This window comes from Giraffa tippelskirchi, chromosome 9 (genome assembly GCF_054371585.1).
Source record: "Giraffa tippelskirchi isolate mGirTip1 chromosome 9, T2T-mGirTip1v1.2.pri, whole genome shotgun sequence".
NCBI lineage: Eukaryota > Metazoa > Chordata > Mammalia > Artiodactyla > Giraffidae > Giraffa > Giraffa tippelskirchi.
The window spans coordinates 10396539-10409777 of record NC_137283.1 but is presented as its reverse complement, the minus strand read 5'-3'; the positions used below and the strand labels follow the sequence as shown (position 1 = coordinate 10409777).

Sequence of the window (13239 nt, the reverse complement as noted above, 5' to 3'; positions counted from 1 at the left end):
GATTAAAAACCAGGTAAGTGGGGCATTATTACACAAATTTCAAAACAAAATCGTGAGCCTTCAGTTTCCTCAAAAACCAACTCACAGTGGAAAAAGAGAGAGAGAGAAAGAGAGAGCACTGGAACCTATAGATTAAAAAAAAGTCTTAAGAGTCACATCAACCAACTGCAACAAAAGAACCTCATTTGGATTCTGCGTCACAAAAAAGGGCAAAAGTGTATGAGACAAAAGGGAAAATATGAAACTGCTGAGATAGTTGACTGTTATCAAGGAATTGCTATTAAATTTTTAGACGTGATCATGATAATGTCATTATATTTTTATAAAAATAAAAAGTCCTTTATTTTAAAAGACACATTAAAATACTTATAGAAGAAATGATAAGATTTCTTAGATTTGCTCTAAAACAATCCTGGGATGAGGATACTGGCAGCTGGGGATTAGCCCTGAGATGTTAAGTGTTGAAGTTGGGTGATGGGTTCACAGGAATTCCTTTTATTAATCTTTGTATTTTCTATAATAAATTTTCTCAAAAAATTTTTTAAACACGGTCTTTAAGAAGTTAATGGAATATAATCTAGTAAAGTGGACAGAACGAAAAGACTGACAATACATTTCAACAGCGGAACAGCTCTGACACTTTCTTAATTATATGGTCACTTAAAATCTGTGAAGTCGCTCAGTCGTGTCCGACTCTTTGCGACCCCATGGACTGTAGCCCACCAGGTTCCTCCATCCATGGAGTTAGCAAACTAAAGAACATGGTGGATGGTGTAGAAATAATTCGAAGCTACTTAAAAAAAAAAAAAAAGGGACCCATGAACTTGGCGCTGAAAAACTTTAGTCAAAACTGTTTGTTCGTGAATTTTTTTAGTTGTCTTTGCTGTCATAGCTGAAGTTACTGTCCCGACTCTAAACTGCCAATCTCCCTATACACTCTAAAGTCTTTTGCATAAATTTTTATTTATGTTAATGTCTATATTACCACTGCTTTACTTTTTGGGAAATTTATCTGAGAGATTAATCTGTTTCCATTATATTTGAAAGACAATACTTATATCATTCCCATTTAGTAATGCCTTAACTGTAACTAATTTAACTTTTCTCTAAAAAGTAGTTATGTACTATAAACAAATTTCTTTTGCAACAGCATTCTAACCAAGAAATCAAAATGCTGACTGGATCAAGAAATCACAGATTCAGCTTCACATGATACAAAACTAATAGTTATATAAATCTAGAAATGAAAACAAAGAGGTTTTTTCACGGAAGCAGCCATAATAATTTTGGAAAGCAGAAGTCTGAATGCTTCCAATTGCTTCCAAAAATGAACTGGGGCGGGGGGGCCCTCGACAAATTTTAGTATCATAAGTTTTGTTGTTTTACCTTATCTTGTTCAAGCTGTTCAATTAAGTTCTTTGCATCACGCAACTGAGTGATAAGTTTAGTCTTCTCAGCCATATGAAGCTCCTAAAAAAATTTTAAAAATTCATTTCCATCTCTAATAAAGTTTCTTCTTATATGCGAACTCTAAACATTTTATCTAATTTGAATACTCCTACAAGTCTAGTAGGAGAAGAGAACACAGGATGTGTCAAAAGGACGGTAAACGGTAGCCTCCCAGGGCACTCGGGGGGCCTCTCCACACTGTCTACGGAGGAAGGGGAAGGCCTTCCAGAGGAGGTGCAGGCCACGCTGGGGCCTGTGGATCTACCGTCACTGGGCTATGGTAAACCACACTCATTCGCTCTCTTACCTTCATCTTTTCTAGTTCTTGAAGTCTTTCATCCAGTTGTTCCTGCAGGGCTTCTTTTTCACTAGTTAACAGCGTACACTGTTCCTTATGTGACCGAATGGTCTCCTTACAGCGCTGCAGGAGGTTCTCCTGACGCTTAACTCTCTGCTGAAGTACTTCCACTGTTTTAGCAGAAGCTCCATCTCCCACTGTTAACAGTAAAGCAGCATAAACAGGGGCTGTCAGTAAGGAACCTGAGGACTCCCCTGGATTCCATTAGTGCAGAGGAATGTATGCTCATCCCAACACTTTGCTATACTCTGAGCCACTCAGAGAAGAGGGGTGCCCTTCCCAACTTCTACTTTGCTGTTATTTGTGTGATCTGTATCTGAAGGAGCTGAGTAATATATTCACCTCTTCCGTGGTTCCACCCCAGCCCAAATGACGCACGGCACTCAAGAGTTATTAACTAGTGTTAACTGAATCCACCTTCCTTAAAGACAGTTTCATGGCCATCTTTCACCCTGCCAGTGGCCTCTGTGTCCCAGTGCCTACACCAAAATGATCAGTAAAGTACTCCTTCCAAAGCATTTTCATCTCATCCAGAGAGGAGTCCTGGCAAGTAAGCTTTCTCCACCTCCTGACATTTAGGAAACAGGCCAGGGAGTATTTCAGGAGCCCTTACAGGCGGGTTGCTCAGACAGATGGCTGTTCAGCTCTTTGCTCTGGTGCTGGCTGGATCAAAAGTTTATCATCAATTTCTTTGCAAGGAAGCTAGTAAATAAAAACTGGGAATTTTACTGAATAGATACCTCAAAGTCTCTAAGACTAGGGTGGACTATAATTGGATTTTAAAACAGAATTTAACTATTCTTTCTTTTCAGTTAGAAAGCAAATAATAGGGCAAATACTGGGATCTTTGAAAGTAGAACTATGTAAGCAGTATTACTTAAAAACAAAAAGAGACAAATAATGACAAAGAGCATATTCCTTAATCTTGAGTAGACCTGACCTTTTTATATGAAGTCTAGCTACCACTCCCAATAAATCAGTACAATGTAATGAATTTCAATGACAATGCAAATGTATGCTACTCATTGATTTTCAAGTAGTAAAACAATTACTTACTTTCTCCTGAATAACAATAAACAAAAAGCCCAAAAAACCATCAAAACTCTTGCATCTGTTAAAAACAAGACAACAGGTCCAAGATGGAGGGTTATGTTAAGCCTCAAGCCACCAAACTGAGACTTAATTACAGTTTTGACCTCTCCCAGAAATGGAATCTTAAGCCAGTTTAGCAGGAATAACCTGGTCAACACTAGAGAGGTCAGGTGCCTGACAGACCCTGCCTCCGCCAGAGGAAAGGGACCTTGTCACAACCAATCCACTCTTTGCTACTCTAACTTCCTTGTCCCACTCTCTTCTGTCTATAAAAGTCTTTCATTCCTTCATTTTGTACAGCTCCCAGGAGCTCTTTTCAATCTGCTAGAGGAGATGCTGACCAATTCATGAATCACTGAATTATGCCAATAAGATCTTCTAAATGGACTCAGTTAAATTTTGTTTTTTAACATATCTTTCTAGAAATATCAAGGCCAGGGACATTCTACTTCTACCTCAGTCCATGTCTATTAGTTCCTGCGCTAGAATCTCTCAGCATCCTTCTCTCGTTTCTAACTCAGCCTCCTGACAAGCTGAGGCTTACCTACTGGCTCTACATCACTGTCTGTGTTCTCTTTAGTGACGCCTTCAGCCTCTGGTTCCATCTGAGGGAGTGGTTTTGGTAGATCAGCATTCATTGGGCCATTTCGTAACCGTTGCTTCAGCAAGGAAACCTAAAAACAAAAGAAGTTGTTTTTCCTAAGTTCTTCATTAGGAAAAAAAAACAAATTATGACAGTAGTACTTTATTTAAAACAGAGAAGGGATAGAGTAAAGGTATCATTTTTGCTATAATGGAGGGAAAAAAATAAAAGTAAAAAATTTACTCCCAATGCAACCAATTTTGGTATGTGCTATTTTCAGTGATATCTTAGCCAGAAAACACAATAAATCAAAAATTATCCTTAAAACTAACTGAGTTGAAAAGCAAAGTTTTAAAAATAGGCCTTTAAAAAAAAAAATCCAGAACTTATCAGATATCCCATCAAAATCCCTTTATTTTCCTTTATCCAAAATTTCACACTTTTTTTTACCTGAGTCTGGAGAACACTGATATACTGATCTTTTTCCTCTAAAGATGCATCAAACTCCTCTTGAAGATGTTTTTTTGCTTGTTGGTCCATTTGAAGCTCCTAAAACATAAAGGATTCACAGGCACTTTTCAGTATAAAACAAAAAATATGAACCTGAAGTTTTCAAAACTTAAAAACTGATCAACCCAGGCTGTATTACTCTTAAGGTATAAGCAACAATAATTAGAGAATAATTAGCATTTAAAACAGTAGTATTTACCTCAACAAATAATTCTATTCTTTAAAGACTATAAAGATCCAAGAAGAGAAAGCATACTTTTAGACCTTAATCACTGCTGAATTAACAATTCTGTAGAAAGGATTTTAAAAAAATGTTACTTCAGATAAAGGTAAAACTTTATCCTACTTTAAGACATCTTACTGCCTGTACTATCTTATATTCACTTGATCTAAAACTGAATTGTTATACAGTAAGTAAACAGATAATCAATAGAGGCTTCCTTTTTCCAATACATGAAAGTGATCAACTGCCAAAATCAGAAGCTTCCTCAAATGAAAAGGCTGACATACTGGATCACCAAACAGTGATATTTCAAGTTCCTGACATTACTTAAAATGCTGCTTTCCTCAGGTCATTAATAAGCATTCCTAACTAAATCCAGTGGTCTCTACCTCTCCACTCAGTCTCTAATAACTCCTTCCTCAAGTGAGGTACCTGCTTTCTGCAGGGGCAGAGCTCCTCCCTATAGTCCTGTCTTTTAGAGTTTCCACTATGTCCTTCATTGATTCTATCAGCAGCTATCCCTCTGGGCTCAGTTTCAAGTCCTCAGGGCTTCTCCCTGACACCTGCTCCATTAGAATGCTGGAGATTTAACACCTGGAACATAGCAGATATTCCATCCAAACCCCTCTCTTTTTCTAGCATTCGTACTTTTCTCATTCTCTAAGCTCAAAATAGTCAAAGTCATATTTTATTTATCTTTGCTGACCTCTGCATATAACCAAATTCTTTCATTACTTTCTCCACAATGTTTAGGTCCTTTTTCCCCATACATAACCACAATACCAATCTCTAATAATTTTGAAGATTAATTTCCTTCAGTAGGCTTTCAGAGAGAGTTCTTACCTCAAGTTTTCATCTGATTTAATCCATCCCTCACACAACTCTAGAAACTTTTCTTCAAAAAGTATTTTCAAGGTCTCATAAGCCACGCCCACTTCTTGAATTGTTTCAAATTTACTAATTCTCCAAACGCTGAGGTACTAACTGTCCTCTCTTCCCAACGCCCACACAGCCTCAAGGTCTCCCAGCACAGGGACTGCTCCTCTCACTACTGGCTTGCCCTTCCCCCACAGCAGGAGTCTCCAAATGCTGGTCTTAAGATCAAGACATGTTTTTCTTAGATCTAAAGATCTTTCATCTAAACAACTGTACCTTATCCTGAGACTATGTCCTTCCTAATTGTTTTTTATTAAAAAAAAAAAAAACTCTTTCATGAAATAATGACAATAAAAGAACCTAGTTCCTTATTCTCAATGTCTTCACTTGAAAAAAAATAAAAGTAGCCCTATGACAAGTCTCTTGTCCCCCATTTCTGGAAGGAAATGGAAGGTAATTTCTCAGTCCATGAAATCCCAAAGTCTGGAAACCACTGTCCCCCATGAACCTGCATGTGTCTCCTTAATAGCAATGCAGTCCTTTACTTTCTTTAAAATTCATTTCTTCCAAATAATTTTCTACTTTCTACCACACTAGACTCTGTTACATAGCATCCCTACCAGCCCACAAAAATGTCTGTGATTTATATTCATATGACAGTTTTCAAGTTCTGAAAGTTTTCGTCTCCTCATCTTAAGAAGTCCTTGCGTACAATGGAAACAATTTTTAATCATGTCCCCTCCTCCTTCCTCTTGCTACCTTATTCTACCACTAAAAACTTCACAAATGAGAGAGACCATAGTTATAAAGGAACTGTCTACTTACATCCTGACTACAGCCTACAGGGTGGCTAGCCAGTGGTCCACCACCACTGTAACAGGGTCTCACGAGCTCCAGAACTGGACCCAGCACCAGGGGTTACTTTACACTTTCAGAAAGTTCTTCTGATTAGATCCTTGGGGTCACTAAGAACAACCCTGATCGTTCTTCCAGGTGACACTACTTCCAGACTCTAAAGCCTGATTTCTCTCCCAACAAATCTCCTCTCCACTATCCCCTAACTCAACAAACGATGCCACAATTCACTGTCACCCAAGCCAAAAGTGTTGGGGTCAATCTTGACTCCTCTCTCTTCCCCCATTTCCAATCATCAGCAAACCCTCAAGGTAATAGCAAGTCTGACCATTTCTCACCACTTCTATCCCTACCACCACTCCTACCACCACTACAGCTGTAAGATCTGTTAACTGGCTCTCACTTCCATTCTTATCTCCCTATAACGAATTCTTCAGAGAGTAACCAGTATGTGACCACCCTCTAAAGGCCTCACTCAACCTTCAATCCTTTACGCTGCTTTATTTCCCCTGATAGAACTGTTTATATATGTATGCATATATGTGTGTGTGTCTGCGTCTTACCCACTAGAAAATGAGCTTCATTTGGTCAGACTTTTGTCTTATCCACCCTTATATATTTGGTATCTAGGAAACTTACCTTTGATGTAAAGCTATACTATTTGAACTTTTTAGCACAATAATAAATGGCTCTATACTATTACTAAACATAACAATCAATTCAACAGTTGTCCTATTGTTTGCCATTTGGACTGTTTGCAAATTCGGGCAAATCCTGGAATTAACATTTTTATGCATAAGTTTTATAAGATCTTTCTGATTATTTCCCCTTATTCTGATGAGTGGAATGTATCAAATACCTTTAACTTAGAAAAACCTTTTGGGTAGACGTGCCATATTATTTGTCCCTCAACAAAGTGCTAAATGTACCCTCTTTCTAGTAAAAATAGAAAGTGACTGAGAAGAAACAAAACCTGAACTACTCAGCCCAAGACTCCACATTTCTAGTTTAACCTCTACGACATGTCACAGAGAGTGTTAATATTCCGAAAACCATGCATAGGGGTCAGGAGCCATGCAGTGGAGAGGCTGGAGGAGGTGTGAGTATGACAGCTGGGCATCTTTTCTTTCTGGTGAACGTTAACTATACTTGTAGAACAAATACACTGCAAGAGTTAAAAACAAAAGAATGTATATGTAATGGTTTATGATCTAACAGCATAGATATGGAAAAGGATATTTTAAATGGTGGAAGGATTGCAATAGCATGTAAAAATGCATTTAACTAATTTCAGTAATCATAACTGATGACGATAGTATTCAGTTCAGTCACTGTCATGTCCAACTCTTTGCGACCCCATGGACTGCAGCACGCCAGGCCTCCCTGTCCATCACCAACTCCCGGAGTTTATGCAAACTCATGTCCACTGAGTCAATGATGCCATCCAACCATCTCACTTTCTGTCATCCCCTTCTCCTCCTGTCTTCAATCTTTCTCAGCATCAGGGTCTTTTCAGATGAGTCAGCTCTACCCATCAGCTTTAATATCAGTCCTTCCAAAGAATATTCGGGACTGATTTCCTTTAGGATTGACTGGTTGGAACTCCTTGCAGTCCAAGGGACTCTCAAGTGTCTTCTCTAACACCACAGTTCAAAAGCATCAATTCTTCAGTGCTCAGCTTTCTTTACAGTCCAACCCTCACATCCATACATGACTACTGGAAAAAACATAGCTTTGACTAGATGGAACTTCACTGGCAAAGTAATGTCTCTGCTTTTCAATATGCTGTCTAGGTTGGTCATAAATTTTCTTCCAAGGAGCAAGCATCTTTTAATTTCATGGCTGAAGTCACCATCCAAAGTGATTTTGGAGCCCAAAAAAATCAAGTCAGACTTTATTTCCACCGGATGCCATGATCTTAGTTTAGTGATTGTTGAGTTTTAAACCAACTTTTTCACTCTCCTCTTTCACTTTCATTAAGAGGCTCTTTAGTTCTTCTTCACTTTCTGCCATAAGGGTGGTGTCATCTGTGTATCTGAGGTTATTGATATTTCTCCTGGCAATCTTGATTCCAGCTTATGATTCATCCAGGCCAGCATGTCATATGATGTACTCTGCATATAAGTTAAATAAGCAGGGTGACAATATATACCCTTGATGTACTCCTTTCCTGATTTGGAACCAGTCTGTTGTTCCATGTCCAGTTCTAACTGTTGCTCCTTGACCTACATATAGATTTCTCAGGAGGCAGGTCAGGTGATCTGGTATTCCCATCTCTTAAAGAATTTTCCACAGTTTGTTGTGATCCACACAGTCAAAGGCTTTGGCATAGTCAATAAAGCAGAAGTAGATGCTTTTCTGGAATTTCCTTGCTTTTTCGATGATCCAGTGGATGTTGGCAATTTGATCTCCGGTTCCTCTGGCATTTCTAAATCCAGCTTGAACATCTGGAATTTCATGGTTAACATACTGTTGTTGAACCCTGGCTTGGAGAATTTGAGCATTACTTTGCTAGCATGTGAGATGAGTGCAATTGTGCGGTAGTCTGAACATTCTTTGGCATTGTCTTTCTTTGGTATTGGAATAAAAACTGACCTTTTCCAGTCCTGTGGCCACTGCTGAGTTTTCCAGATTCGCTCACATATTGAGTGCAGCACTTTCACAACATCATCTTTTAGGATTTGAAATAGCTCAACTGGAATTCTATCACCTCCACTAGCTTTGTTCGTACTGATGCTTCCTAAGGCCCACTTGACTTCGCATTCCAGGATGTCTGGCTCTAGGTGAGTGATCACACCATCATGGTTATCTGGGGCATGAAGATCTTTTTTGCATAGTTCTTCTGTGTATTCTTGCCACCACTTCTTAATATCTTTTGCTTCTGTTAGGTCCATATCATTTCTGTCCTTTATTGTGCTCATCTTTGCATGAAATGTTCCCTTGGTATCTCTAATTTTCTTGAAGAGATCTCTAGTCTTTCCCATTCTATTGCTATCCTCTATTTCTTTGCATTGATCACTGAGGAAGGCTTTCTTATCTCTCCTTGCTATTCTTTGAAACTCTGTATTCAAATGGGTGTATCTTTCCTTTTCTCCTTTGCCTTTCGCGTCTCTTCTCTTCTCAGCTATTTGTATGGCCTACTCAGACAACCACTTTGCCCTTTTGCATTTCTTTTTATTGGGATGGTCTTGATCACTGCCTCCTATACAATACCACGAACCTCCATCTGTAGTTCTTCAGGCACTCTATCAAATCTAAACCTGTGAATCTATTTGTCACTTCCACTGTATAACTGTAAGGGATCTGATTTAGGACATACCTGAATGGTCTAGTGGTTTTCCCTACTTTCTTCAATTTAAGTCTGAATTTGGAAATAAGGGGTTCATGATCTGTTATTTCAAGTCTGCAAGGTTTATAATGTTGGGATTAAGGCAAATGAGCAATTTTGGATCTTCTCATTTATCATCAGCTTCTTCCACAGATGAAATGTAAGGAAAAGAAAGGGATGAAGAAGACAAGTAGATTTAGAGAGACTTAAAAGATACATCAAGAAAATTTTTACATAGGCAAGACTATAGCATCTCAACGTATACACTTAGGTGATAAAACCTTAAAAGAAATACAAGGAAATACATTTAAGTTAGGATAGCAGTTACTTTTGGAGAAAGAGAAGGTGCTGTGAATGGGCTGGGAAGCACAGAGGAGCTTTTGGATGGCCAGCAACATTCTACTTGTTGACCATGGTGATGGCTACACAGTGGTCACTACATACGTGGAAGCTGTATTTTTGTCATGATTTTCTACATCTATTATAGTTTATGATTAAAATATGGTAAAATGTTTATGATAAATGATATAGCAGAGACCTAAAATGCTGTTCTCTAACCAATTTAAGCCAATATTTTCCAATCTTCTTGAGGCAGGACAGAAACAGAAATTAGCAAATCATGACTCCAAATGATAAATATTTGACTGGATTCTGATAGTTTACTGTAAAAATTACACTCTTCCCCCAAATTACAAGAAACATAATTTTTGTTTTATTTCACCAAAAAGGTAAAAAGGTTTCTGGATAGGAAAAAACAAAAAAGAAGCCTGAACTACCTAAGAGACAGGTTAGCCTTAGAAGTTGTCACTGACTGTCTATGCAGGCAAATTATACTCTGTTGTTAAATAAGCCATTCTTATGTCATTACAGGAACATCTTGGAGATATAATGGATTCAGTTTCAGACCAACACAATAAAATAAATATTGCAGTAAAGCAATACTTTTGGTTTCCCAGAGCATGTAAAAGTCATGTTTACACTATAGTCTATTTAGTATGCAATAGCATAAAAAAGACCACATACCTTAATTCAAAAAATATTTTATTGCTAAAAGATACCAACCATCATCTGATAACACAGGGTTGCCACAAATCTTCAATCTGTAAAATGCAAGATCTCTGAAGCACAGTAAAGTACAATAAAATAAGGTCTGCCTATAATTTCACCAACATGTACCTTATGGAAACCATACAAAAACTAGAAGAACTGATCCCTGGTCTTGTAGGCTGATCTGTCTAGTTTTCACTATAATGGGGTACATATGAAACTATCCCAATACATAAAACAGTCCTGATAAACATGAAAAATTTAGTTACTATTCTCAAAGTACTATTCTCAACTTACCTCTCTTAACTCTCCAATCCTCCGAAGTGCTTTATCCTGACTCTGACTTAATATACCCTTTAATTTAAAAGGAAAAAAAAAAAGCTGGTTCAAACAACCACATGACATAGTAATGAAAAGCAAGTTAAAAAGATCACAAATCACTGAATTTTATTTCCAACACCCTTTGCTTCAGCAATTATGCAATCGTAACTCTCTCCTGCCACTTAGTGGTAGATTTATGTGTATCTAGAAACAAAAAACCAGACAATTCAAAGAAACACAAGCAAGGTACTCACAGAATTTAGGAATAAGATGACCTTTTGAGAATGAGTTTATGGCATATTAATAATACACTGGATTAAATCAGAACTATCCCCCCACTTCTATAGGCCACATGTTTAAGAAATTATCAAACTAAATACTTTATGTGTAATAATCTAGTTTTCACACTTGTTATAGACAATTAGAATAGTGAAATCAGCAACAAATAACTGATGTTACTATTCTCAACTGATTATATTCCAAACCAAAGTCAGATAATTTAATGTTGTACTCAAAGCAGGCTATTATTAATGGTAGATTAAATATTTTAAAATAATATACATAGGGAAATAAAGTTTACCAAAACTCACTTTACAAATACCTTTCTGGTTATACAATTAACGTCTTTAAATGTGACAAGACATTAAACTGTTTTAAATAACTTCTACAGTAAGAATGAAGACTATCTCCATTTTATAAATAACAGCACCATCTGAACTGGAGTGATAGTTCCCCTTAGCTCTGACATGTGAATTATCACCTGGGATGCCTGCTGGGAAATTTCTGGCCATGAACAGGATGACAGAGAAGGGCAGAAGTAAGTTACCAGGAGAACTATAATCACTCCTACTCTCCACACACTTAACCAAGACTTTATAAGCAGCAACCTCAGGAAACAGAAGAGAGGATGCTTATTTTTGGACCCTGATATAAGGATAAGAAACAGATGTCTTTAGGTATTTAGAAAGTTGTATGGTTATCTACCATTAAAACAAAGATGCAGCCTAGAGACTGACCCACCAGGAAATATGCTTGAGAGAGGGAAACAAGTTAAATCCAAACTTCTTATATACTGCATACTCGAGGAAGCCCATCCCTACCAGAGGCAAAAACATTTGAGATTTCTCTCATTCTCTTCATCAAAATCCCTAATAGTAGAACATGTTAAATATTTTGGTCATATGAAGAATTATTAAAAGCCAGGGTCAGAACTATCTTATTACAAGATCTTTTCTAATTTTAAAACTACATATGAATCAATATGAATAGATAACAAATCACTTACTTGTAGCTTTTTCTTCTCTCTATGAAGAGTCTGATAAGCTGTAACAAGCTAAAATAAAGAAAAAGTCACTAATAACATCAGTCATTCCTACATAAATGCAGTTAATTGTTCTAAACTCTGCTAAAATATCTCATTGTGAAAGTCAAAAAATAAGTCAAAGGAACCCTTTAACAGACAATTCAAGTTAATTAGATGTATATGCAGTTGAAACTAAATAATATGGGTAATATATTTCTAAAAAATAACATGTAACTTGACTATAAAGATACTAAATTCCATTTGATTTCACCTAGATACATACCTCTAATACCTAATTCATAAAATGAGATTTCACCTAGACACACAGAATGGGATTTCACCAGGACACATCTCGCATACCTAATTCATAAAATGGGATTAGAGCGCATTGCCTAAAGACTACTCAAACTGTGGTCACAGATCAGTATCATAAACAAAAGCATCACCTGGAGCCTGCTATTAATAAAAACAGAAGTTCTTGGGCCCCACCTCACACTAACTGAATGAGAAGCAGAGGGAGGAGAAAGAGCAATGTGAGAATCAGAAGGCTACAGGCAACAATTTGCTCCAAAATTTCACTAACAGTCCTGGCCAAAGGGCCTCAGCTCCACTGAAGGTCTTTAACTGGATACTGCCACACACTACTTACCACCAGTATCCAGCGGAGCTAGGAAATCAACAGTTCAGCCAATGACAGGCGGAAAGACCAGGCAGTAACATGAATTAGAGAACATGAGGAGGAAATTTTCATACTAGCAAAAAAAAGTCATGCCCCTACCTCACAATATTTTCCTTTGTAGCCATTCAACCTTCGTTCCATCCTCCGCAACCACTGGATCAACTGTTCTTTGCTGAGACTGTCTAAATTCCCAAGTGAGTCTTCAGTCTCACTCTCCATATCAGAGGGTGGATCAAAGAAGGCAGCAGAAGAGTCCAGGTCAAGCCGATTCAGGGATTCTCTAGAAGACGTGCGTAACAAAGACTCTTTAGAGGAAGATCGGACTAGAGATTCCTTTATTGGGCTCCGAAACAAAGACTCCACAGACGGCACCCGGAGCTGGAGCTTCTGTGCAAAAGACTGCGTGTCACTTGCCTACAACCAAAACGCAATAGAACATGGGGGTTAAAATCCACATTTAGACTTCTATTATTTCCTAATCACCAGCAAGAATCGGTTAAAAGCTCTAGCACATCTAGCTTCATTCTTGACATTTTACACAATACATTGTTTGCTGAAAAACAAGAGATGCCCAGTGATTTCTGAAAAGGCTCTGGACCTTGAGGCAGAGGACTG

The 13239-nt window shown here is 37.7% G+C and overlaps 1 protein-coding gene across 8 annotated transcripts in view; it reads right to left on the bottom strand.

Annotated features, from left to right (window-relative positions):
* The window catches only part of GOLGA4 (golgin A4), a 111163-nt gene that overhangs the window by 56316 nt on the left and 41608 nt on the right, over positions 1 to 13239 (bottom strand). For 5 of the 8 annotated variants that reach the window (XR_014064601.1, XM_081527235.1, XM_081527237.1 and 2 more), the window contains 7 exons: positions 12724 to 13038; positions 11928 to 11975; positions 10619 to 10675; positions 3933 to 4031; positions 3444 to 3573; positions 1757 to 1944; positions 1387 to 1470 (listed from right to left, as the gene is read on the bottom strand). Coding sequence is in view for 6 of the 8 variants with exons in the window: in XM_081527235.1 (XP_081383361.1) it covers positions 1387 to 1470; positions 1757 to 1944; positions 3444 to 3573; positions 3933 to 4031; positions 10619 to 10675; positions 11928 to 11975; positions 12724 to 13038 (921 nt within the window). In the remaining 2 variants the exon portion in view is untranslated. Of the gene's footprint in view, positions 1 to 1386; positions 1471 to 1756; positions 1945 to 3443; positions 3574 to 3932; positions 4032 to 5058; positions 5101 to 10618; positions 10676 to 11927; positions 11976 to 12723; positions 13039 to 13239 lie in introns of those variants that run through there. The other 3 variants (XR_014064602.1, XM_081527241.1, XM_081527238.1) reach the window with 2 other exon arrangements.